Source organism: Prionailurus bengalensis, chromosome C1 (assembly GCF_016509475.1).
Source record: "Prionailurus bengalensis isolate Pbe53 chromosome C1, Fcat_Pben_1.1_paternal_pri, whole genome shotgun sequence".
NCBI lineage: Eukaryota > Metazoa > Chordata > Mammalia > Carnivora > Felidae > Prionailurus > Prionailurus bengalensis.
The window spans coordinates 178744039-178769580 of NC_057345.1; the positions used below are offsets into that span (position 1 = coordinate 178744039).

Below are 25542 nucleotides of genomic sequence, written 5' to 3' on the forward strand. Positions count from 1 at the left end.
ATACCAAGTGATTTATACACCTGTAACAGACTTTGTGAGATAAACATACAATGTAGTTAAAGTATAAGAACATGCACACCAGTCTTCAGTAAAACTTCCCTCTGAGAAAGAGGGGGATGAGTGCTGGGGGAATAGTTAGCTATAACATTTTGTATCTTGAAGAAATACACAAATACAGTAAATGGTAGACATGTACAAAGTTCCAGCAGAGTATAACAACAAGATTTCATTTTTTGATAAAATAGGTATGGCTGATTTTCCCTGAAAGGTGATAAAGTTTGAATGAGTTAGAGGAAGGGTGAGGATTAATAAAATACTCTGGCTTGAAGGCCCGGGGACAGGAAGGAGCACTTTGGAGATGGTAAAAGAAAGCAAAAATGATGGGAGAAGAGTGAGGCAAGGTGTGAATGGAGATTGGCCCTGGATGAGTATAAGACATAAGACCACATGATGTAGGATAGCCCTTCTTGTCTCTCAGTGTACACTACAGCTGTTAGTGTGTCTTAATTTTATTAACTTTTAAAAATTATTTTTCACATAGACTCCACGCTGGGTGTGGAGCCCAACATGGGGCTTGAACTCATGATCCTGAAATCAAGACCTGAGTTGAGATCAGGTCTCAAACGCTTAACCCACTCAATCACCCAGGTGCCCCAAGTGTGTCCTAAGGCACAATCTTGGAGATTGGCTTAAACACCTGCATTTTTAGTAAGCACCTTGGGTGTTTCTGCTGTAGATGGTCCTCTGAACACAGTTTGGGAAATATTTATGTAGGATCTTACATGCCACATTAAGAGTTTTGTACTATTCAAAGTGTATTTGGCTTGTATAAGAAGGGGAATGACGTGATTTGGTTTTAAAACTGTTCTATGGGGAATGAATTAGAGGAAGACAAAAGTTGAAGTTAGGGCTGAGGTGAGATGTGATGGTAGCTTAGAATAGGGAAATAGATGTGAGAAAGGTAGGTATGAGATGTGTTTAGGAGATGAAATTGGCAGCACTTGGTGATAGTATTTGGTGGGTGAAAAGAATGACCTGTTAAGTAGACAGTCAGGTTTTAGTATTAGCAATAGGACAGATGGTGCTACATTATTAAGATGGAGAACGCTGGAGAAGCAAATCTTGGGAGTACAGGGAAAGATTAATTTTGGTTGTACCAATTAAGGGGTCTTTTGACTATAGCTATCAAGAGGATGATTAATAGAGGTCTCAATGAATAGGGCTATCTTTGTATTATAATAAGTCTGGGGGTAGGCAATCCAGGATGTGTGCCATCAGTAAGATACACTTCTGCTCCAACCAGCTTTCGTGTGTTGGGGTTAGACATCATGACTATCACCATGTAGTTGAAAAGTGTTCCACCTTTAGCCTCACATGTATGGTCAAAGTGGTAGAAGAAAAGAGTGATACCTAAATCAGGTAGGAGAAGTTTCCTAGAAACTCATCTGACACTCGCTGGCCAGACTACCTACAAGGGATTCTAGGAAAGAATTTTCAGTTGGCACATTGCTACCTCCAACAAGTAGAGATTCTGTTAGTCTAGATGGAATAGGAAATCGATCTTAGGTAAGCAGTTGGCAGTTGTGAGAAAGCTAACTTCTGTTTGACATATTTTTATTTCTGAGATATCCAAGTAGTGACAAGTGTCAGATACAGGCCGAAAACTTAGGAGAGTGGTTTGAATTGGAGATACAATTTCGTGAGTTGTTAGCATGGTGAGAGTAGGTTTGAAGCTGTAAGTTGTGTGAGATTGCTCCAGTAGACCGTGCAGAATGAGAAGGAACCTTAAGGAACTCCCACTTTCAAAGTAGGATAAGGGTGCCTGGGTGGCTCAGTCAGTTGAGCATCCAGCTTTGGCTCACGGCGTCATGAGTTATGGCCCAACGTTGGGCTTGTTGCTTTCAGCACAGCCTGCTTCGGATCATCTGTCTCCCTCTTTCTCTGTCCCTTCCCCACTTGTGTTCTCTCTCTCAAAAATAAACATTTTTTAAAAATGAAGTAACAGATACTCAAAATTTAACGTTAAAAATAAAAAGTAGGGGGGCGCCTGGGTGGCGCAGTCGGTTAAGCGTCCGACTTCAGCCAGGTCACGATCTCGCGGTCCGTGAGTTCGAGCCCCGCGTCAGGCTCTGGGCTGATGGCTCGGAGCCTGGAGCCTGTTTCTGATGCTGTGTCTCCCTCTCTCTCTCTGCCCCTCCCCCGTTCATTCTCTGTTTCTCTCTGTCCCAAAAATAAATAAAAAACGTGGAAAAAAAAAATTTAAAAAAAAAAAAAAATAAAAAGTAGGATAGAACAGTAGGTTTCCCACTGGGGAAAAATGTCCCATTAGGAGAAAATCCAGCATACCATAATAGAAGTCCAGGAGAGAAAGTATTGCAAGAAATTTGGAAGAGTCAACCGTACAAAACAGATAAGCATTAAATAAGATGAAGGTGTCCATTTACATAATGTCTTTCCTACTTTTGGTGCTAAAATGTCTTTTTATTTAGTAAATGATGTTAGTAGATAGTAGTCTTCTTTATTGTTTGTGCTCAGAAAATAAGAAATGGGTGGCCCATATTGGTAATCTCCTCTCCACTATTAAGAAAATTTTCTTGGCTTTGAGATTTGAAGGCTGGGGAACTACTGGAGTAGAGCAGGGTTGGCTGCTGATAGAAAAGACCCAGTAAAGAAGGAGAGCTTAAAATAGATACAAGAAAGAGGAAACGGACAACAAAGTGATGTCTCTGGAAAGAGATGGAGCTCTCGGCATCAGCGGAGGATTTAGGTATGGTAGGAGGAAGAGTATCTCCTTCAATAAAATAGGACATTGAGAGGCAGGCAGGTAGGTAGGTATGCAGTAGGTAGGTATGGTAGCGAGAAGTTGAGGAAGTTTCTGCCCATTGGCTTCCATTTTCCTGAAGTGGATGAAAGGCTTTATGCTGAGAATAAGTTGTGGAGTTGGAGGGAGGCTGTGCGGTTTCAGGGCACAGAGAAGATAGGAAATGTTTATTCTTGGAAGGTGGGGCAGAGCTGAAGGAAATAAAGCAGTAGTTGTCACAATACTATTGAGGTTGGTATCATGGGTTTGCAGGGATGCTGATCTGCTCTGTTGCCACCCGCCCCCCCCCCCCCCCACATTATCCTGTGGCTGCATTCCAAATTTAGGTTCAGGAGCTGCAGAAGATCAGGCAAGGGATTTTAGAGCATTTACCGGATAGTGATTTTAAAAGTAGGCTTTGGAATCTACTTTATATGCTCCCTACATAGAAGACATGAATGTAGGCTTTTCTCCTTTTAGAATTTGATTCTACTTAAAGAATTTTCAACTAATGTAACTTACACTAACAGGTGAGTGCTGTATATAATTTTGCCATGTCCATTCTCCTTCCTTCATATAAAATATTACCGATAATAATTATGAATGTTAAAATACAGATACATGCTAAGCAGTCTCATGATAAGGCCCTGAGAATGGTGATGGAGTGATTTTTTTTTTGGCCTAATTATCTATTTTTTTTTTTCATATAGTCTTGCATTATTTTTGAGGGTCTTAAAAATATCCTGTTCTCCAGAAGCTCCTTGTATTATGTGCTAGAGGAGCCTGTTATCATAATTTGATATTACAATGCCTATGAAAGTCCTTTGAAAATTGAAAACACTAGAGAAACATATTGTTATTGTGCTTGTTCTGTGTGTTATCCATAAAGCTCGCATGTCACACTTCCCGCAATAGAACTGTAAAATAGACATTGAAGAATGGAGAAGATTAAGTATGGCTCTCTGGAGACCAACAAAAATGAGAAATTTCTAAAATCAAAGCAGTCAATAAGAATGTATTGTGGTTGGAATGAATATTCATGTCCCTGTGCCTTGCTTTGTTGTAGTAGCAATATTTAGGACATACAAGGAGAGCTGGATCCTTTAAATTGAAAACATAATTCTGGGTTTATTGCTGCCAAATCTTTGTTTTGTTTTTTGGCAAAAAGAGAGCCCCATCTCTTTTCAGGGACCTTGTGTATATTTATTTTTAAATTTATACCAGACAGTGTGAGAATCTTTTGATTGTAGTTGCCCTGATCCTTTTTTTTTTTTTAAAGTATTATGTACAAAGATTTGGTGACCAGTTTCTTTTCTTCCTGTCTTATTCTTTGCTTTTAGTTTCTTTGACTTTTTGGGGTTTTACATACTTGTTTTTTTAGTTCATAATTATAAATGAACGTGACACTTCATCATCCCAGAAGTGTGGCACTTTGTCCTGTATTTGAACACACTAATGTAATGTTAACTAATCTTCATGGAGTTTTACAAATATTTGTATAAGAGAGAAAGAGAACCGGGAAGAAAGTGAATATGAAACTTTGATACTTGTCTGTGCAGTACAAATACTCTTAGGTTTGCCACATGAAAAATGCACTTCTGTTCAGAGAAAGCTGCCTTTGTCCCTGCTCGTTTTGATTTTTATCCTCTTTTGTTGCTGACTTGTTAATTAGGATTGCTCTTTGTCATGCCATGCAAAGATAGGTTGTTAGCTGCTTTTATGCTTGGATATAAAAGGAGGGTTGCTCATTGGCTCATTGGTATCTTTTTAGGCCATTCATTGGCATTTACCAGACTATCATGAGCCACTGAGATAAGAAGTTATTTGCTGCAAATTCTGTAGCAATAATATATTTGCTGTATTCACATTAACCCAAAACTCATACTTCACTTTTAGATACTTCAAAGCAAAGAATGAAGATATCTTTAACTTTTTTTCTGTTTGTGGCATTGATATGCCAAATTGAATATTTATTTGATCCTCTGTTTTCTTTTCAATTAACAACAAAATACCTTTCGGTTAGTTTGGTTAGCACCTCAACAGAAAACTAGTATCTCTGATTTCCCCGTGAATTTTCCCGTAGTTGCCCTTTTCTGATTTTAGTCTTGGTATTGTATTGGTGAGGAAATCTCATCTCATGTTTTGTCACGAAATCTCTTGGCCCAGGAGGTCCCTTGTAGTGGTAGACAGCACAAATCCCAGCGTCAGGCTGCTCGTGAGCTCTCACTCTGCTACTTGCCAGCATTATTACTTTGCTCAAGTTAACTTAAATGCATTAGCCTTCAGTTTCTTAATCCTTTGAGTAATAATAGCATAATAATGCGTAGAACATTTAGCTCAGTCCAGAGAGAGTAGGTGCTTCATATTAGCTATTTTTCCCTAACTAGTGTATAATCTGAATTTTTATCTTCACGGGTTGTCAGATTTCTTTGATAGAATCGTGACTTAGTTTAAGAGTAAGTAAAAATATTTCAGATTAATCTGTTCATTGAGAAGTTTTGAAAATGGTATGCTTAGGACAGTTTGTTTATTCATTAGTCAAGAGCAGAATACAATATTTGGAGCTGCCATTTTGAGGTTATATTTTGTAAGTGAAATTTCTGTGCTCTTCTTTAGAGTAAAATTTACTGTTCAATTTATTCCTCTCTATTAAAATTACTGTATGAGAACCTAACCTCCTGCATTTGTGTAAAAATTTGGAAATGTCATGAGATTGCTGAACTGTTATTCCGTTAAAGGATTTTCTCTAATCCTCTGATCGTGTCAGTTTGGATTAATTCTGTCTGTATATAGTAGATTAATATTTGTGTCTGAATAAGTCAGTGGAAAAGCTTAGGAACATGTAGCCTCATACTCATGCTCGACTTTCTAATCATAAAAGTAGTATAATTTTGTTTTACATGTCCATATGATATTAAATAAGCTCACGTTAAATATTTATATGAATATTAAATAAGGGAAAGAGGAAATGTTTTCACATACACATTGTGCAGGTTTATATCTCTACCCTTGTTGGCAAGCGATTAGTTTACATTTGCTGACAACTTAAAATTTGTCTTAGCTATATTATAATAGGTTTGTATTTCTTAATAACCTGCCCTTAAGAAAAATATTTATGAAAGAAGGCCTCAAACTTCTTTTCATTTAAAGGCTCTTAAAGGCCAAGTTGGCGTGAAGCTTTTAAAACAAAACTGGATCTGGAATGATGATGGTTTATTTAACAGACGAAGAAGAGTATCTGTTCCACAGCAACAGATACTTCAGTGAGCTGGAAATGAGAGAGCAGCTTACGTCAAACTGGAAGTGGTGGGAACACAAGGATGGCTTTTCAGTTACCTGCTCTTTTTCATTAAAGTCTTTCCTAACCAAAGGGCTGAATTAGTCTTTGTATTTAAGCAGAAACTAATGATGAAAAACAAGGGAAACTACAGTGTTGCAGTTGGTAGCAGAGTTGGAAATAAAATACCTGGAGTCAAGTGTAAAGCTAATGAGTCAATCCTCTCTCTCCCTGTCTCTTTGTCTCTCTTCTCTGCTTCTTCCCTTCCCCCCTCCCCTCTTTCCTTCTAATATTTAGCAAAGGACCTTTATGGATTAGAGCTAAATTGCTATTTAATCCTTCGGTTTCCTTCTGTCCTTTGGATAACAGTCTGAGGTCTATTAAGGACTCACATCACCGTGGTCTAGTTGTACAGAATTGAGAATGTAGCCCAGCTACATTACTAATTCAAATGCTGTATGAGCTTGAGCCAAGGCCCTTAACCTCAACGGTAGTAATAAGTAAAAAAATCTATAATTATATTTTACAGCCAGCCTTTCAGGAATGTTTAAAAACAATTACAGCTTTTCAAAATGTTGACTTTTTCAAGGTCGCGCAGTATATAAGTGCAAAGTGATATGATCATGTAATTCTAATTGCTACTGGTACAGAATTAAGACATTTGAGACGAGACAAAAGTCACATAATTCAACTCTTAAACAGGCTTAAAATGAATAGAATGATAGGATTGGAGGTTTGGGAATGTCTTGTTTTAGACTTGTAAAATTGACAGAATCTCTAACTGCTTCTAGCTGTTTTGGAAAAAAAAAGAAATGCTATTTGGCTATGCCAAGCATGCTAGTGTTAAATGACCTCATGTGAACTGTAACATTTTTGTCCTACTGTTGTCATGACTTTGTATAAATAAACTAAGATAAGGTTGTCTGGTTCTGGGAGGTTCTGACACAGAGATTTGATAAGGAAAATGTAGTAGAACTGGAAAAGGTGCAGTATGAAGGGAAAACTGGTTGACATTTAATTTGTCAAGGTTTAGTGGCTCCATGCCCCGGTGAAGTTTCTCTTTCCTATGGGGAGGCATACATTAAACTCTGGAGCCCTTCCTTTCTGTAGGCCCCTGTTGAACTATGTATGCTCTGCTTCTTTGTACTGAGGAATAATGCATCAAACCAATGACTCTGTCTCAGCAGTTACTGTTAAGTCATTGCTTTCTAGACTGGCCTTCTTGATATCAAGGTATTTTAAAAGTAACATAACTCAAGTATCCATTGGGGAATTAGGAGAACGAGACTTGATCAATGGTTAGCACACCCACATCCATTGAAAGAGCTGGCTTGGGTTGCATGAGTCATCATCTAATAGGGTGTCCTCCTCCTTCAGTCTGGTTTACAATGCTAGTCATCCCAGAGGGTGTGACAGGATAGCTGGGAATATTTGTGGCACTCTCTTAACAAGACCAGGGACTGGACTGTCCCTAAATGAAATAACACTCCCATCTGCTGTCTGAAAACTGTTAAACTTCCATTTTCTTTCTTGGCATTCTACCCATAGCTCATTTCGTGATTTATGCAAACCTTAAAAATATATGTGACTATTTGCTGGAGTAAATGTGGCTTTAATTTTAAATGGTGCCTGTGCCTGTGTTTTTCTGTCTTGGAGTGAATGGCACTCATTTTGTGATCAAGCTCATTCCTGTCTTGATCAGGGACTTGTACTAAATCAGCCCTGCGAGTAGCCTTTGTTTTCACGGGAAGAATACTAAACTCCATGTTATTCTTTAATAATTGTTTTAACGCAAGCTAGTATTCCCTCCTCCCCTGCCCCCAGCCGATAAGTCACAAAGCCTCTGTACATTACAGTGTTCTGATTTATTCTCATTTTATGTTTCTCTCTCTGAGCTGAAACATGCTTATGAATAAAGTATTCTTATACTCTCAATGAACTGATTATATTCTAAAATTAGCCTTTCTTGGGACTTATTAGGAGTCGTAGAACTTCGGAAATACTGAATAATTGATACGTACAATATATAATAAAATCCCTTCAAACTAGCTTGGTCTAAATTCAGAATTTAAACAGGATTTAGTGCATGCATGCAATCACTGGAATAAACATCAAGGATATATTACTCAGAAGGACTAATATACCTTAAAGAATAAGAACTATGGGTGGTTAATATATCAGTGGTGTGCACGTCAAAATTCTGGATTTCTCTTGAGTAGTAAAGAGGAGATAACATACATAAGTAAATATATAATGTGTGATAGTGCTGCAATGAGGCAAATGTAGGAGAAAGAGATGATTTCTGACCGGAGATTGTGAGGTAGGGCTCAGGAAGAGGAGCTAAGAATGAACACTGTAATGAAAAATGGGTGGAGAAAAGATGATTTCAGGCAATAAAAAGTATGTACTGTGGCTTAGTAGGAGTGAAAGGTACATTAAGGGTCGTAGAGGAAGATACGGTATCTGATGACTCCTTGGCATATGCCGTCACAAACACTATGTAGGCAACTGGCAACAAGTCACATGGAATGCTGGATGAGATGCCTGGGGAAGTGTGGTAGCAAAGAAGAGGCTTTCAAAGGCTTTCAAGCTGGCCCTTGAGGGAAGGGAAGGATTTGATTAGGAATCTTAGGTGTTCCCAAAAGGAGAAAAAGGAGTATAGACAGATAAAAACAAGAGTAGTACTAAGACCAGTTTTGTTGTGTTGAGGTGGAAAGAGAAAAATGAGTTAGCCAGAGTGAAGATTCTTGAATGCAAGGCTAAAGAATTTAAACTTTATCAAGATTGATTTGGGAACTTTTTGACACTCTCTTGCTGAGAAACCTTTAACTGATCAGAGCAGTATTTTGAGATGGGTAGAAATATGTGGGAAAGTTCTGGCAGGTGGAAGAACTAGAAGCAGAGGCAGCAGTTAGGAGGACTGAATAAATTTAGTAATGATATTTGGGGTAAAAGTTAAGGGAGGCAGAAGAATTAAAAATGATTATAATTTAATCCCCCAAGTGATGGTAACAAATTGAATATGTTTGATGTTTTGGGAGAGAATATTGATTTAGCCAGTAAATGGATTCTTTTCATTGCAGTATAACTGATGTATAATGTTGTGGAAGTCTAAGGTGTACAGTGTGTTGATTTGAGTCAACACGTATTTAATGAGCACCAATTATGTGTTGTAGGCACTGGGGTATAGTGGGGTAAAGATTAGGTCTCTGCCCCCATGGAGCTTACATTTAATGGGCGAAAGAGACAACAAACAAGTTTAAATATATATGTGTGTGTGTGTGTGTGTGTGTGTGTGTGTGTACACACATATATATAGAGAGTCAGATATATAATGTCAAATATATAATTACATATATTTGATTATATGTATAGATATAGATAGATACATAGATAATGTCAATGATAAGTGCTCTGAAGAGAAAAAGCAAGGTTAGGGATAAGGGATGATGAAAAAGAGGGCAGTGTTTTAGAATCCGTGAGGTAACATTTGAGTAGAGACCTAAATGAAATGAAGGCGGGAGCCTCCTCACTCTCTGGGGAAGGGGCATCCCCAGCAGCACAGCAAGGGTAGCCCCCAGACCAGCAAGGAGACCGCCTGGCCGGTGGAGAACTGCACAGGGCAGAGTGATCGGGAATGAGAAGAACAATGTAACTGGGGAGTAGGGCATTTGGTGTCCTGAAAGCCATGGGAAGAGTTTGAATTTTTTTAGGTATGATGGAAAGTCACTGGGAGTGATTATTATGATCTATGTTTTCAAAAGATCCCTGTAGCAGCAGAGTCAGACGAGGGGAATGAATAGTTAGGAGGCTATGGCAGGCCTCCAGGTGAGATAAGGTGGTGGTTCAGAGCCAAGGGCGATATAAGGGAGGTGGTGAGAAGTGATGGGATTCCATATATATTTTGTTTCCTTCCACGTATATTTTGGAGGTAGAGCAAATGTGTTGATGAACTAGATGTGGGTTATGAGAAATAGACTCAAGGAATATCGCCAGGGTCTATATGGTGGGTTTGTGTGAATTAGTTCTGCCTTTGCATAAGCAGACCCTCTCAGCACATTTGTATGAAGAAGGCTCCCTTCCTCCCATCAGATGTACTTGGGTGCTGGACACCACAGCTCAGTGAGAGGAGCTCAGGCTGGGCACCTGGGTCAGGCATCCTTGAGGAGGGGTCAACCTGTGCGGTCAAATGCAGCATGCTAACTCAGCTTTTGGCCTGAGCAACTGGGTGACTGGTAGTGTCATCCCCAAATGAGGGAGACCAGAAGAGGAGCTAACTGGGATTGGGGGTGGAAATCAAGTTCTATTTTGTGTGTAAGTCTCAGATGCCTGTTAAACATCCTAGAGGCAATGTCAAGTGGGCAGATGGAGATGGACTCTTGGTGGGGAGCCATCAGAGCCGTAGGGAGGTTTGCTATTTCTGAGTTTGAAATGGCTGTGTGACAAGCAAGTGGAGCTGTTGAGTTAAGGCTTAGGAACAAAGATTTAGATTAAAGACGTAGATTGGGAAATCATTCTGGCAAAAGGAATGTATGAGACCTTTGAGGAAAATTAGAGTTAAAAAAAAAAAATGGAGACTGCCTTTGGCGTATTATTCGGTAGTGGAAAGTGGGAGATAACTGTATAAAAGCAAACCAGAGGAAGATCTGGGTAATCAACACTGTGTAAAGACAAGGAGTAAGAGGACAAGGGCTTGTTGGGAAGGTCATCAAGAAGCAGGCTTCAGAAGGTCACTGGAGCTTTTGACAGTACAGGTAATAGTGGGTGTGGAGGCAATTGGCAGGGAATTAATAATACAAACTACTTTCAGAAAATACGCACTGAAAGGAGGTAACAGTAGGGTTATATGTTGGTTTTTCAAAACAGGCTGAAGTTGTGTCTGTATTAAGGCAAATATCAGGGTACCAGTGAAGGAGGGAAAGGTTGAAGGTACTAGAAACAAAAAGGATAAATGAGGGAGCAAGGTTAGGGAATCTGGAGGATATACGTTTAAAGGAATAGGTAAAGAAGTTAGTCTCAGAAATGAGAAAGGATAGATCTGTTTTGCTTTGAGGTTTGGAGAGAAGGAAGGGAAAATGGGTATCAGATGTTTTGCATAAGAGAGGAAGGAGAAGTGAGGACAGTTGGTTCTCCTAGTAAATCTGTGGTCAGGGTCATCTGTTTTAGGGGGCACCACTGGTATTAAAGGCCTGAAGAAAGTGGGGATGGGAATCAATAAGAAAAAAAATTGTCAAGCAATGATGAGAGACCAGCTGGAAACAGGAATAATTTCTAATAGCTCATCAGTATTTTTTCTGTGGGCACAAGAGCATAGGGGAATTGAGAATTTCAGAGAAAGAAAGAGAGATGTTGTATGGAAACTAATTTGACAATAAATTTCATATTTTAAAAAAGAGAAAGAAAAGAGAAAGCAAAAAAAGGAAGGAAGAAAGAAAGAAAGCAAGAAAGAAAGAGAAAAGTAAAGAGAAAAGAAAAGAAAAAAATTAAGGGCACTTAGAACCGTGGTTTGTAACCCAGAAGAGTGCCTATCAAAACTACCTGGGGACATTTTTCAAAAAGCTGTTTTTCCTGAAATGTATCAAATTGAGGTGTGGGAATAGGACAATTACATGGGAGGGGAGATGCTTATATGTATTTTTAGAACATTCTGTGTGATTCTGTTAAGCTTTCCCCTCCACCTCCAGTGAGAAAAGTGTTGTGGATTTAGGATTAGCAGGAGATTAACTACAGAGTGCAGGCTGGGCGGGAGTAGTGAAGGGTGGCTGCAAGGGAAGCAAATGGACTGAAGGAATTAGAGTAAGGTTTTCTGGAGTAATGTCAACAACAATAGTAAAATTTGGGGAGTGTGCTTAGCTAGTTAGGTTCCTGTACTGCAGAACTTTACAGAGACTTCATATGCCCATGAATCTCTAAGAATGGGATTTTAATCTTTTAAGAAAATACCTGACTACAGGACCCTCCCCCGCCCTTGTTTTAATGGAGCATTTGTGGACAACTTCTACAGAGCGCATTGTGAACATGCTGACCTAGAGAGGTCCAGCGATGGCTAGTTCCAGATTGATTTAAAAGGAAAGCCCTGGGGAAAGGGAAGCCTTTGTGGAAAGGGGGAATGTCCAGGTTAAGCTATTGAAAGCACAGCTCCCAGGCCTATGGCTTTGTTGGTGGATAGCTGGGTTACTATCTATCCTTCCATTTAAACTCCTGTTTTCTACCGCTGAGTCCAGTGTCCTTTGGAAGTTGCAAAAGACAAAAGTCGGAATTCATGAAGTATTTACATGCGTTATTCAATAGTTTCTCAAAAACAGGTTTGGATAAAGTCTCTATGAAAGCAAACCAAAATCTAAGGACCTTTTAGGATATCTAGCCTTTTCCTTAACTTTGAGGACAAACAAGTGGATAGCTGTCAAAAGATACACTTTGAAGTCTTGGAGCACTCACTAGCAGTGACTTAAAATCGGGGGAGTTTACCCACTTTTTGAGGAGAGGCAGTGTCCTAGGCTCTGAGAATGCCCCCAGTTTATACTACCTGGGCATTGGACGGACAACTGTTTTTCCAGTGTAGTATAGTCTGTGAGTTTAAGGTGATTAATACTGAATGTTGTCGCATAAGATTTCCAAAGACAGTGATTGGTGATTGGTGAGGACAGTGATTGCTGGCAGGGATTGGGTGTTTATATTACGTGATTTAGTTTCTAACAAAGATGTGATGTGAATCTTACGAGTATACAAGTCCACTCAAAATAGTGAGACAAACCAAATTAGAAACGTTCTGAATAGTTTTCATTTGCCCTGTGTGTGTTTCACAGGTTCCAAGTTCCCACGTCTGTGCCAATATCATTCCGTTCCTTCCTTCACATAGCTTATCTTTATTGATGAGTTTTCACTCCTAATCCTCTATTTCAATAAAAAAAAAATCATACATGGGTATTCTGTTTGGCTATAGATGTGTACTTATGATAACTGCGTGTGACCCAGCTGAAGTGTTCAGAGCACATGGAAGTCACTTACTGGTGACAGGAATACATTCTATATGTTTATTTTCCCCTGTGGATGCCTGAACTTTCTTTTCTTCACAGGTGAAGTCAGTGATAAACCTTTTGTTCGCTGCATATACTGGAGATGTATCTGCACTTCGAAGGTATGTTAACATGGTGGCATATGGCTTAGCGTCCGGTTTACAGAGGTTTATAAAGTTGCTTCCGGGCAAATGGCCATTTTAAGGCCAAAGTCTCATTTCCATTTCTCTCTAAGGAAAATGACCCAAACAAATTTATGTTAAATCCCCATCTCCAGTGACTTAGACTTCCTGTGTAGTCTTGTCCTTTTCTACCTCCTGAAGAGCCCAGACCTCTTTTCTCCCAAGTGGAGACTGTTCAACAAATCTGGCTAATTAATGTAGTGTTTCATTGGAGTTGAATAATGCTGTCTCAGTCCCCATTTACCTTCCCTTTCCCATCTTTGGAGGTGAAGGGGGAGTGAAGATAGGGGCATTTAGTGCTCTGCGGATCACCGGGGTTAGAAAGGTTGCATAGGACTGTGTACTTTACATAAGATCTCTTGTATAGAGTTGCAACTGAATTTTAACATGGAAAAATATCTCTGCTTTTTCTACCTTTGTCTAAAAGTCAGATTATACGTCTATCAACAGTACTTTATTACAAACTTCAGAGTTGCTAAGAGAATAGATCTTAAGTGTTCTCACCACACACAAAAAAATTATGTGATGTTGTAGGGAGGGTTAGCTAACACTACTGTGGTAATCATATTGCAGTATATAAATGTATCAAACCCAACACGTCGTACCTCAAACTTACATAATGTTCTATGTCAATTGTTTCTAAAAAAGTGTACTTTAAAAATTAAATCGAAGTCTGTTTAGTATTTGTAAACTATATTGTAAAATGTTTAAATAGTGAAAGCATTTAACTTCAGTAATAAGTGTTCGTTTCTTGCCCTTCTGAGGCACAAACTTTAGTATGCCACTGTTCTTTGAACAATAATGTAATGAAGCTGAATTCTGTGAGAAATGAACATTTCCCTGTATCCAAAAAGAGAGGAAGTGGCATTTGCCCCAGAGGCCCTCACATCCCCATCAGTGAGCCTGATAGAGGACAGCATCTGTGACACAAGACCTTAGATGGAACTGATGGGGTAAATGTTACAGGTGTGAATTAAATTTTATATGTAACGAATAGCCGTTCTTACACATTTTCAGATTTGCTCTATCAGCCATGGACATGGAACAGCGAGACTATGACTCTAGAACAGCACTGCATGTAGCTGCTGCAGAGGGTAATCTATGAACCATTCATCTTTTTTTCCAGATGTAGTTTCTACTCAATACTAAAATCTACCTGTTTTGTTTTGTAGGTCATGTTGAAGTTGTTAAATTTTTGCTGGAGGCATGCAAAGTAAATCCTTTCCCCAAAGACAGGTGAGAACTTATGTCGTCCCCTTCTAACTTATAAATGGCAAGTCAGTGTTTTATTACAATCCAGGGCTATAACATATGAGTGAAGGTGTTCTTATTAAATCCACCATGTATATATTGGAGACATTCTTGAACTCGCAATGGTGCCTTGCAAAGGCAACAAACAAAACCTTGTTTCTGCTAGGGTGATCATTCTCCCTCCGTATCCTATTTCTCATATAAGGATAGTCTCTTATTTAGAATTTTTCAGATTAGTCTGTCAGTCAGTACACTGTATGAAGAAAACAATACTTTATGTTTGGAAAGAGAAAATAGGAATTTTGTCCTTGTGGGGCTTCTAACTACACAGGGTAGACAAGATGAACATTTACAGGAACATATTAAAAATGTGCAAGAAAACTACTGTCACAGAATGCTAAAATGAATATATTGGGGTTTCTTGAAATTCCTAGATTTGTTTGGTGTCAGTTTTAAAAGGCTATGTGGAGTTGAATTTTAATCGGTGCTTTGGGGAAGAGATGTGACTTGAAGGCACGGAAAGAAGAGAAGGGCACGCTATCTTCAGTGGGAGAGATCTGCCTGGAATACATTTTGCTCCTCTCCTCTCTCTCCTGATCCACATGGCAAACTTCCATTCATCTTGAAGTAAATGCTGTCCACAACACGGACAGTGATGGAGGCTTGAGAGTGCAGCTTATATATGTATATATATACATGTATATATATATACATACGTATATATACATGTGTATATATATATATATATACACATGCGTATATATATATACACGTGTATATATACACGTGTGTGTATACATATATACTTCAACTCTGTGCTCATATACTTGCATGTTATGTAGCTGGATGAGCCAGTAATGAGAATATAGGTTTAGAAGAATTGAAGGAAAAAATACTTGATAGAGAGGTTTGTTAGGTATGATTAGGAGTTTTGATTGGATATCTGAGGGTTGTATTAGTAAGTCTGGAGCAAGCTGATTATACTCTAGCTGTTAGATCTTTACTATTTTTTAAATTAGAAGTTTGGGTTTTATTCAAGCTGGTTGCAAGAAATGCAGAAGAGTTAGGATGTGTCTGAAAATTGTTAGCAGTTTTCTAAGTATGGTAACACTTGGGTTATCTAATCGTGACCTTTGTTGGCAATATTCTAAAACCTCATGTCAGGGGGGGCAATCCTCCCTTTTATCCCCAAATGTAATACTAGCTCTTTCTAGAGCAAGAAATTGAAGAGTGTGTTTCCCTTACCCAAACTTGTGCCCTGTGTTTATAATCCCAACTAAAACACTATTTAACACAGGCTGGAAACATTTACTGTGCTTTATAAAGATTAAGACATTTTGTTTTTGGTTTCGTTGTTGTTGTTGTTGTTGTTTTTGTTTTTTTGGGGTTTTTTTTTTTGCCTTAAATTGGCCTTTAGGAATGTGCTTTGTATGAAACGTTTTGGTTTTTGCTTTAAATTGGCTTCTAGGAATGTGGAAGTAGAAGTACCCATCTGATGGGAGAAGTTAGCTAAATAACTAACTTGGTAACTGGGTATTCAGCTATTCTAGAATATAAGCCAAACCAAGACAACTCCTTTCTCTATTTTGTAGAATCTGTGTCACCTCAAATTGTAAAATAGGCTTGAGTGAATTTGGTGATGTTCTTTAAGTTGACAATTTGTATTATTTCATGGAAGAAGAGTTGTCAAAAAGGTAACTTGCAGTTAACGTTCCATTTTCTCAGGAAGACAGGTAATTATATGTTGTAGATCACTGGAAAGTCCCCCCACCTCCCAGTGTAAGGCCACGGACTCCCTAAATTAATGAAGGCCAATATGGAAAAGGAGCTGGTTTTTGAGAAACATACAGATACATGTAAAATATGACTTACCTGATTTAAAAAATGAAGATTACCCAATTTTATCCAAGAATATTTTTTGAGACTGTTTAAAAAACCTTTCAGTTCCATATTGTGACCCCATAAAAATGGGGGTAAAAGGTTAAAGACAGAGACGGAAAGGAAAGGAGAAACGGAAAGAAGAAAAACCAGAAGCTGATGAGAATAGACCATGAAAAAATGGAGTCAGAGCGTCTGGTAGCCATGGACAAGTGACATAAGTGGAGAGAGAGGCTTCATAGTTTGTGAAGTATTAGGGGACGGATTCTCACACTCTCATTTACTTGGGTTGTGAGTTTCATAGTATCATCTCCTCTCTCAAAAGGCTGATCAGCTGATTGATTGCTGCTGGCAACCCTTCTTTTCTCTCCTCTTCAGTCTTCATCTCTGTCACTCTGAAGAGCACGCACCAGAGACACACTTATAGTGGAAAGGGTAGTTATTTTTCTGGTTGCGTAGTGGTCCATTTGAGCCCCTCAGATGCCCATCCTTACCAGAGATGATGAAAATGTCAGTTCCTCTGGGGCCGATCTTGCTCCTCCAGTGTATGTTTGGGGCCTAATGAGGTCAGAGTTCTTTCCAGACTTCTGAGATTTATCGTGATTTTTGAATTGTCAGGAACACAAATTTTCTATCAAAGGATAGGGTGATGGATGTTATATACCTGAATTTTCCTTGAAGGTTTTATTTAAAGGGAGAGCCTTTGGGGTTTTTATGAAATTGAAAACCAGGAATCCCAGAGGAGTCTATTGTATCTGTCAACACGAGAACTTCCCCTCCCACAGCACTTAGATATGTAAACAAGATCCATCTGTAGGAGATCGTTTTCTCTTCCTCCCCATTTCTCAAGTTGCCTGTAGGACCACTTTTTGAATGATGAGCCCCTTTCTGTTTTTCTTCAATTAATTTTTACTTGTAACGTTGCTAAAATGGCTAAAGTTGAATGGCTCTTAGATCTGCACTTAGTATGTAAGGATGCTGAATTATCACCTTTGTCCAGGAATTATCTAATGACCCAGTGCACATTCTGCTACTTATTTAGGTGGAATAACACTCCCATGGATGAAGCGTTGCACTTCGGACACCACGATGTATTTAAGATCCTCCAGGAATACCAAGTGCAGTACACGCCTCAAGGAGATTCCGACAACGGAAAAGAAAATCAAACGGTCCATAAGAATTTGGATGGATTGTTATAAAGGTCTTAAGCCCAAAATATAAATCACTTACCTATTTAATTGTGGAAAATGATTATGAAGAACATGTGTATTTCTATCTGGTAGTGATGTCTATTTTACAACATTTGTCATTTCAGTGTTACTGGAGTTTTCTTCACTGTACACACAGGACAAATCTGATCTCTTTGGGAAAAAATAGAAATAAAACAATCTCCCTCCATAATGTGAGCAATATTTACCTCGTGCATTGTATAATTTGATGTAAAAGAAATAGTTACCAATGCTAGCTTAACTGTGTGGTGGTCTTCATGATATATTTATGTGTGTTTTGTGAATTTTTCAATTTGTATGATGAACTTAGGCATTTATAAATTAAGTTTTGTTGTGCAGTCTGTCCAAACAGGTCAAGGCTGCCTTTAGAAGCAAAAGAGTGTGATTTTCAGGACTTCAAATGTAGAGTTAGAGCGTCTGAACAACTATCTGCACGTAGGGTTATGTGTTTTAAATGTCTCCCATCACCCAGCTTCATGACGTGACTCTTTAAAAATTAAAATAGTTAACAACTTGTTAGTGGCATAGACCAATTCTGATTAGACTTCATCAGGGAATCTGTTCAAGATATGTTTGGTGACCAAAATATCTATGTGAATGTAGTTATATAATACTTTTGAAAAAAGTTCCTTTTTCTATATCCCCTTTAGTCCAGCCTCTCTTCCCAGACATCTAGCTATTTGCCTCTTCGCTTTAGCTGGGAACGTGGGTGCTGGCACACTATGCAGTTTTCATGTTTTCCACCGTTAAGTCAGAAAATGCCTCAGACATCTGGCATCCGAGCTAGAACTATGCCATTTGTCAATAGGCGATGAACCAGACACGGATGACTAAGCTAAGTACAAATTAGCCAAATTTGGAAAAGGAAAGCATGTGCTACCACGGCTCTTTAAGGTCTGTTTCAGCTTTCAGGATAAAGATGCATTCAGATAAGCGCTCTAAGCTACCAAAGTTATTAGGATGGTATGGGAACTGTAACAGTTAACATTTATTTTTTAAACCTGTCATTAAAAGCCTGCACCTATTTGGGGGACCCCTAGATCACTCCAGTTTTCTCCTGCTTCTCTACTGTATAATTTTTGGTGGACTGATAAGAAAAGGCCATTTAATTTTCAATTGAGACCCGTTGTTTGTCCTAGGGAGGAACCGCACATATGCTTTAGCCTATCGTACTTCAGAGGTAAAGGGGTTTGCTAATGAGGATTTTTGATATTAAGCACACACACAGGCACATACACAAATGGACTTCTCTGAGGCCGTGTTTTGTGAAATGAGCAAAATCCTCAGCTACGTGAATGCTACTAGTTGTTGCAATGTGGCAAATTCAGCAAGTTCCTTTTTTTTCCTTTTGTATCCGCACACACTGCTGCTTCCAACCTTTATCATGCCTAATGGCCCCTTTTCCGCTCCAGCAGCCTCCAAATGTTTTGGGTTTTGCTTCCAGTCTCAGTTGGTGGCTTCAGCCATTGCCCTCCTAATACCTACACAGCACCTCCTTTGGTGGAAGCGTGGCCAGTGTTCCCTAACAGCTGCATCAGGCACGAAGCCATTCCCACGGGTGTGCTGTGGGGGATTTGGTGGACGGGCATCGGCCCTGCTGCTGGGTTCCCGCCCCATGGGTCTACCAAGCCGTGCAGACAGGCAGTATTTGCAAAATGCTGTAGAGGAACGGCATTATCCCCAGAGATACTATGGGATAGACATTCTTTAACTGAAATCAACTGAAATAACTTTGCTCAAACAGCAGCTTGCTTTGTGTGATTAAAATGAAACATTAAGATGATTCAATTGTGTGGCTTAAAGGTTACCAGCAATTTGGAGGCTTTAATAAAAAGAGGTTCTAACCATTAATTTGGAACAAAGAGAGTTTTCATCTTTTTTTCAGATCAAAACTATTTTGCAAAATCTGTGTGGTTTAGTCAAATGTGCCCTTATTTACCCATCAGGTTATTTATTTATGACTGTAATGCCGGGTCCTGCTCTGGCTGTTTGCTGTTGGCTGGTAATAACAAGTACACTTGGTTTAAATGCTTTTGACTGTGCTCTTAACTGCTGCCATCAGTATACTCCAAAGATCTCTTTGTTTTGGCTTTGGGATCATACGTGCTTTTTCTGTATCATGAGAGCTCTCTATATGGTCATGTTTATTTAAAGCTGCTTATACACTGTTGTTTTGGTAGTCTCAATTCTAATGACCTCATTTTTGGGCGTAATGTGCTGTATCCCGCTACTGCCCCACACTGCCCTTTAGCTGCACAGCTGGATTAGCTATCAGCCGTTTGATGCTGTTATCTGTCTGGCAGGGGCTGAATGACCTGAGGTTGGATATAGATTCTTCCTGGGGACTGTACAGCTATGAATGTATTTGCTTCCAGAACCTCCCAAAGTGAATCTAATCTTGAAACTATAAATTGTAAGTATTCTGAAATTGGGAAATATTTATTTTAAATGAAATCAGGTAGTGTTGCTTTTTACAGCATAATAAATACATGTATCAAAAAAAACCCTGTAAAAAATGAATTTTTTTAAAAACAACCAAGGTTCTCTTACATCACTGGGTTGGGAACTCTGCTGAGCATATGGACTGTCCCCGGCTGGTTCAAATCCATTTCTAATGCCTACTCTGAGCCAGGTACTATGCAAGGTGTCACCTGGGGTTATCACAATAAGAAGAGAATCTGGTAAGGAGTTCATCCTTGAAGGTGGGAGGGTGGACAGGAATATTTCCAGTGCTCTAGAAGCTAACACTATCATTGTGCAGTTAGGACATGCTCAGTAAATATCTGTAGAACGCAATCGTTAAACATGTCCTTCACCAGGAGGGGTTCTAACCTCCTTTCATGAGAAGAGAGGTTGTTTCCACAAAGCCTTGGCATCTGTTTAGGAGGCTGAATCTAGTCCTGTCACACTAGGGTCTGCTTGGGCTGAGTTGTAAAACTGCAGCTCCTCACCGGTTCATGGGGATATGGAATGGCATTCACGTCCAATGCCAGAAACCCCTGGTCTATGGGCTTAGGGTTAGCATATGGTTTTCCAACCACAGAGATGGTACATGAATACCATGGCTGCCATTTTCAACTGTGAAAGTTGTTTGTCACAAAATAATTTGCTTTGGTACAGTAGTCAGTGTTAATCGTCTGCATTACTGACACTTTAGGACTGGAAGAGACATCAGCCATCTGTAATTGAATCCCACTCTTTCATAGATGAAGCTGAGACCCAAGAGTGAGCTGTGATTCAGAACTCTTAGTCTCATGTTCTCTAGCATCCTAACACACTGTGCCCACTATGGACAGAAAACTCGGCTACTTGCATATTAGCTAAAACCTCTCTGTGGAATTTTAAAGTGAAGTATAAATGCTATAATGTTAAGCCCTGCAACATGTGGTTAAGTTGAGCTATGCATATATACATGTGCAGATAGAAGCGGGACATCAGTGCAGGGGAAACAAACAGATGAACAATACCAAATATAAGAAATTAAATTATTCTTGATACGACATGAGTATCTTATTTTGGTGGAATTTTTTTAACGGCTGGGTAATCTCCCTAATTTCACTTGCTAACCCTCATAGTGAAATGAGTAAATTCATGAGTCATACACCAGATAAGCACAGGGAAGCAGCCCATGAATGTGTTAGGTGGTACTTAAAAAATGTGTTAGGTTAGGAGAAGGGGTATTTTGTAGTTATATAAAGGATGTGATTTACTAGAAGATTAGGGAAGGTATGTGTGTTTTGGGATGGGAAGGATGAGAAAATTAAGTCCGTTTTTACAAAGGGGCAAAGATTGGGCATTTTATTTCTATTCTGGAGCCTGAACCTGATTCCAGGCCTCTACGCCTTCCCCCAGCTGCCTCTCCACATGTCTTTTAAAGAGTCTACTGGAATTGAGTCCGACAAGCAGTCGTGGTAACAAAAGATTGCTTCATGTACATAAAAAACAGGGAAAGGCTGCAGACACACCAACACTAGGGTGTTCAAGTGGTGTGATGGCATTAAAAAATACAGAATGTGCATAGTTTGATAATACAAATTTGACAGCTTCTTGTCAAAGGTACCATTTAGGTACTTTTACATTTGTATGCCCGATACAAATTTAAGAAGTCTAAAACTGCTTAAGTATGTTCTTTTTTTTCCAGTTGGTCAATCTTGTAAGATGTTTAATTTCTCAGTATAGCATACACATAACCTGAGGCTAGTTCACCAAAATTTGGAAGCTTCAGTGTGATCGATTGTATCTTTTAAGAGCTATATAGGGGCGCCTGGGTGGCTCAGCCGGCTAAATGTCCAACTTCGGCTCAGGTCATGATCTCACAGTTCGTGAGTTTGAGCCCCGTGTCAGGCTGTGTGCTGCCAGCTCGGAGTTTGGAGCCTGCTTGGGATTTTGTGTCTCCCTCTCTCTCTGTCTCTGCCCTTACCCCACTTGCACTCAGTCTCTCTCTCTCTTTCTCAAAAAAAATAAACATTAAAAAAATTTTTCGTTAGAGCTATATAAATTCATCTTAGAAGGTTCTAAAAACCATTATTATCTTTAGCCTTGCTATAAGTGCTTTAAATGCCATTTCTATGAAATTGTGCATATTTTTATATAACATTTAAGTTATCTTCAGCTTTTGGCCATGTCTGCTTCACAAAATCTTAAGTTTTCATAAGACGCTTGTACTAGAACATATCCAGTATCTCAAAACATCTTAAGTCCCAAAAAAGCGGGGTCTTAGTCTGGTTTTGTTTACCAGTGTTTCTCAAAATCTAGAATAGTGCTTGGCTCATGGCAGGTGCTCACTATGTATCTGATGAACTAATAAGTGAGTGAATCTTAACTAACCAAAAGAAGCCACTCAAGTATATATCCCTTACCTTGGGAATAGCATCCTAGTTCAAATAGTTGTTACCACAGTTTTCAAAGCAAATTCTAGTTTTTCCTGTTTTCCCTGGATTAGTCATATGTGAAAGGAGTACTTTGTTCATTAAGACTTAATATTCCATTCTAGGTCATGGGCAATAAATAGATTTCAGTCATTTAATGCTAAATAAATAGCTCAATCTATTTATTGCCATCTCTGAAATCTCCTCCCTTAATATATTAGGAGAAATTTTTCCCACGTGGTACATAAAAGCTCTATGCTTAGCAAACCCTCTACAAATACTTAACTATATAAGAAGTACTCTTAAAACACACAAATATCCCTAAGCCAGGATCTACATGGTGGTGACTCGTTATAACGATCAATTATATAAGAATACAAACTTCTGTTGGCTAGGCAGGGCCTTATCTACTGTAGAAATACAGTTCTCTATGTTTATTACGAAGAAACTTTATATTTCCTAGATGTAAATACTGCAGATGCAGAGATGAGAACGGTCCTATTTGTTATGATGCCAGAATTCAAGTCTCCACCACTCTTCCCTGACGACTCTTCAGATAATAGTTAAGTTTAACCCGCCACATTTATGTCTAAGTGGCGATTATGTCTTTCATCACACTATTTTTTTTCCGGCACACGGTGCCTTTTACTTTGAGAAGGTCATGGCTTTCTAGTTTCCAACATCTTTGGAGAAAAATGGCCCCTTTTGGCGTGGGCGCAGTGACTCCTCAGGAAGAGCTAGCTCCTCCAATCCTGGGATGTGGGGCTGAGATGCGGCTTTGGAGACAAGCCAGAGTCCCACTTTACATGTATTTTTAAGTTAAAAACTTGTATCAGCAGTACCAAAATTCGTTTCAAAATAACTGCCAAATGATTCGTGCGTTTGGAGGCAGCTGTGGTCAGCAAGACTGGAGCACTTTTTTTTGTTTGCTTTTTATGGTGCACACTGCAGCTTATTCCAATAATGCCTCCTGCCTGCTGTCTTCCCCTGTCCCTTCCGCCACCGCGGTTCTGACTGTGAGCAGGCTGGGCAGGGGCAGCGCTCAGGAACGCGCTGTTATTAACCTTGCTTAAAAATAAGAACTCACACGTTTTTACGTTTAATCATAAGTAGGAAAAAATGAGAAAAACATCAGACCTGTACTTAATGCCAGTAACTTTTAAAATCTTTACACCGAATGCCATTCATAAGAGACTAACAATCGAATATCAATACTTGTTAAGAGTAAACAAAACCTCTGGGCTGGCGCAGTAAAATGAAACCGTGCCAGGTTGTTCTCCAAGGGCAAAAATATACCAAATAGTTAAATGCCAACAATTAGAAACAATACCTTTGTTAATGTGCTCTTCTGTGTTCCTTCCTCGTTTCAATTTAAAAAGTCCATGCAAGGCCAGCCAGACTCATGTGGGTCTTATGTAAAAACCGAGAGGAGGAAAGCGCCATGTGCGTATTGTATTAAACGCAATACGTGAACTTTGGTTTTAATTTTAAAAATAGACTTCAAGAAACTTCGTCCCCCCCCAGAACAATATGGCATTTGCACACAACAGTGTAACTGTGGTGGTGACAGCGGGGGAAATGAGGGCCCGGCTACAAAGCCAGCAGTGTGTGAGAGTTATCCGGAGGAGCCTGTCAGACCCGCCCTGCTCAACCACTGACCTGTGTCAGTGCAGGTGAAGAAAGATGGTAAATGACAAAACACACTTCACAAAACATCAGAAAGCAGTCTAGAAAAAGCACAGGAGAGATAATGGAACCATTTGCAAATGTATTTGTCAGAGACACACATTTATCAGTGAAAAACATGCAATTCTCAATGCAGTTACACAGGACGAGTTTTCAAATGATTTGATTCTCATATTATCTCTGGTTAATTATTTGTCAATTACTATTTTTTCTTCCAGATTTGAAAAGTTTATGCCTAAGACTAAATACCAACTAATAACAATAAAGACAAATTAACCCATTTAAGAAACAGTGAATTAAATTTCTGAGTTGGTCTTAACTTCAACTTTTTGCATAAAAACAGGATTTTGCCTTGAGAGAGCTGTTGTTAACAGCCTGGCTCCCTTGAATAGAAGTGGGAAGACAATTTCATTTACTAGGGACCATGATAAAGGCAGGAGATAGGCAGCTTTGGATATTAAGGTTTAAACAGAAAAAAACTACTTATGAATTTGGAAAATATATTTCCTTCTACTGATACTAGCCAGTAACATCATGCCATAACAAACAGAAAAGCAAATTCTCCCAAGAGAGAGAATTTGCTTTTAGCTTTAAATGGCTAGTGTGGAAGAACACAGCTTGTATCCCTGCCTCTAGATACAGGATGGCTACCTTTGATAAACAGTTTATGTACTTCTACTCAACTTAGCTCTGAACTATTCCATACGTAAACCAATGGAAAACGTCCAGCCATATTTAAAGCAGAGGGAACAAATAAGAATTCTCCAGAATAGGAGTGTGCCAATCCTACATCAAGAAGTTCCTATATGACCATGTGATCTATCCAACAACCTGTAACAGCTGGGCATGGACTTTGTGCACAGCATTTACTAAATGCTACTAAGCCACCACCCCCCTCTCCCTTTTCCCAAAGGATTCTCATTCTAGTCCTCATGTTTTCAGTGTTATCTGGATATTTTTCATTTCTAAAACCCACTCTATGGGGAGGGCCTTTCAATTTTACCTTTCATAAGATGCATGAAGCCCTTCAGAGTAACAGACGTTTGTGAAATTAGGGAAAAATCCACTTGCTATCAACAGGTTGCAGCAAATTTGTTCACCTTTGTTTCATTTCCCTAGAAACACAGGATGTGAAGGAACAGAGTAGCAGGAGGAAATCACAGATGGGAAGGAAAAATGTCGCCAGAGAAGATGAGAAAAATTCATGGTCTACACTGCATTCATCTGTGAAAAGATAAAATGTGGTTAAGTTTATTACACTGCTCTCATGAAATGCAGATTCATTTATTTAACACCCCTTGTCTGTTCTACAGTGGGGTAGCAAGCAGGAAGACACTTTGAACAGCAAATAACCA

The 25542-nt window shown here is 39.1% G+C and overlaps 2 protein-coding genes across 2 annotated transcripts in view; one reads left to right on the forward strand and one right to left on the reverse strand.

The window, feature by feature from the left end:
* GLS (glutaminase) overlaps positions 1–17816 on the forward strand; it is an 84138-nt gene extending 66322 nt beyond the window's left edge. The window contains exons 15-18 of the mRNA XM_043577328.1: positions 13154–13215; positions 14293–14369; positions 14448–14511; positions 17447–17816. Of these exons, the coding sequence (XP_043433263.1) occupies positions 13154–13215; positions 14293–14369; positions 14448–14511; positions 17447–17603 (360 nt within the window). The 3' untranslated portion in view covers positions 17604–17816. The remainder of the gene's footprint in view (positions 1–13153; positions 13216–14292; positions 14370–14447; positions 14512–17446) is intronic.
* Positions 17817–24249: 6433 nt separating this feature from the next.
* STAT1 (signal transducer and activator of transcription 1) overlaps positions 24250–25542 on the reverse strand; it is a 43199-nt gene continuing 41906 nt past the window's right edge. The window contains exon 25 of the mRNA XM_043577332.1: positions 24250–25411. Within this exon, the coding sequence (XP_043433267.1) occupies positions 25397–25411 (15 nt within the window). The 3' untranslated portion in view covers positions 24250–25396. The remainder of the gene's footprint in view (positions 25412–25542) is intronic.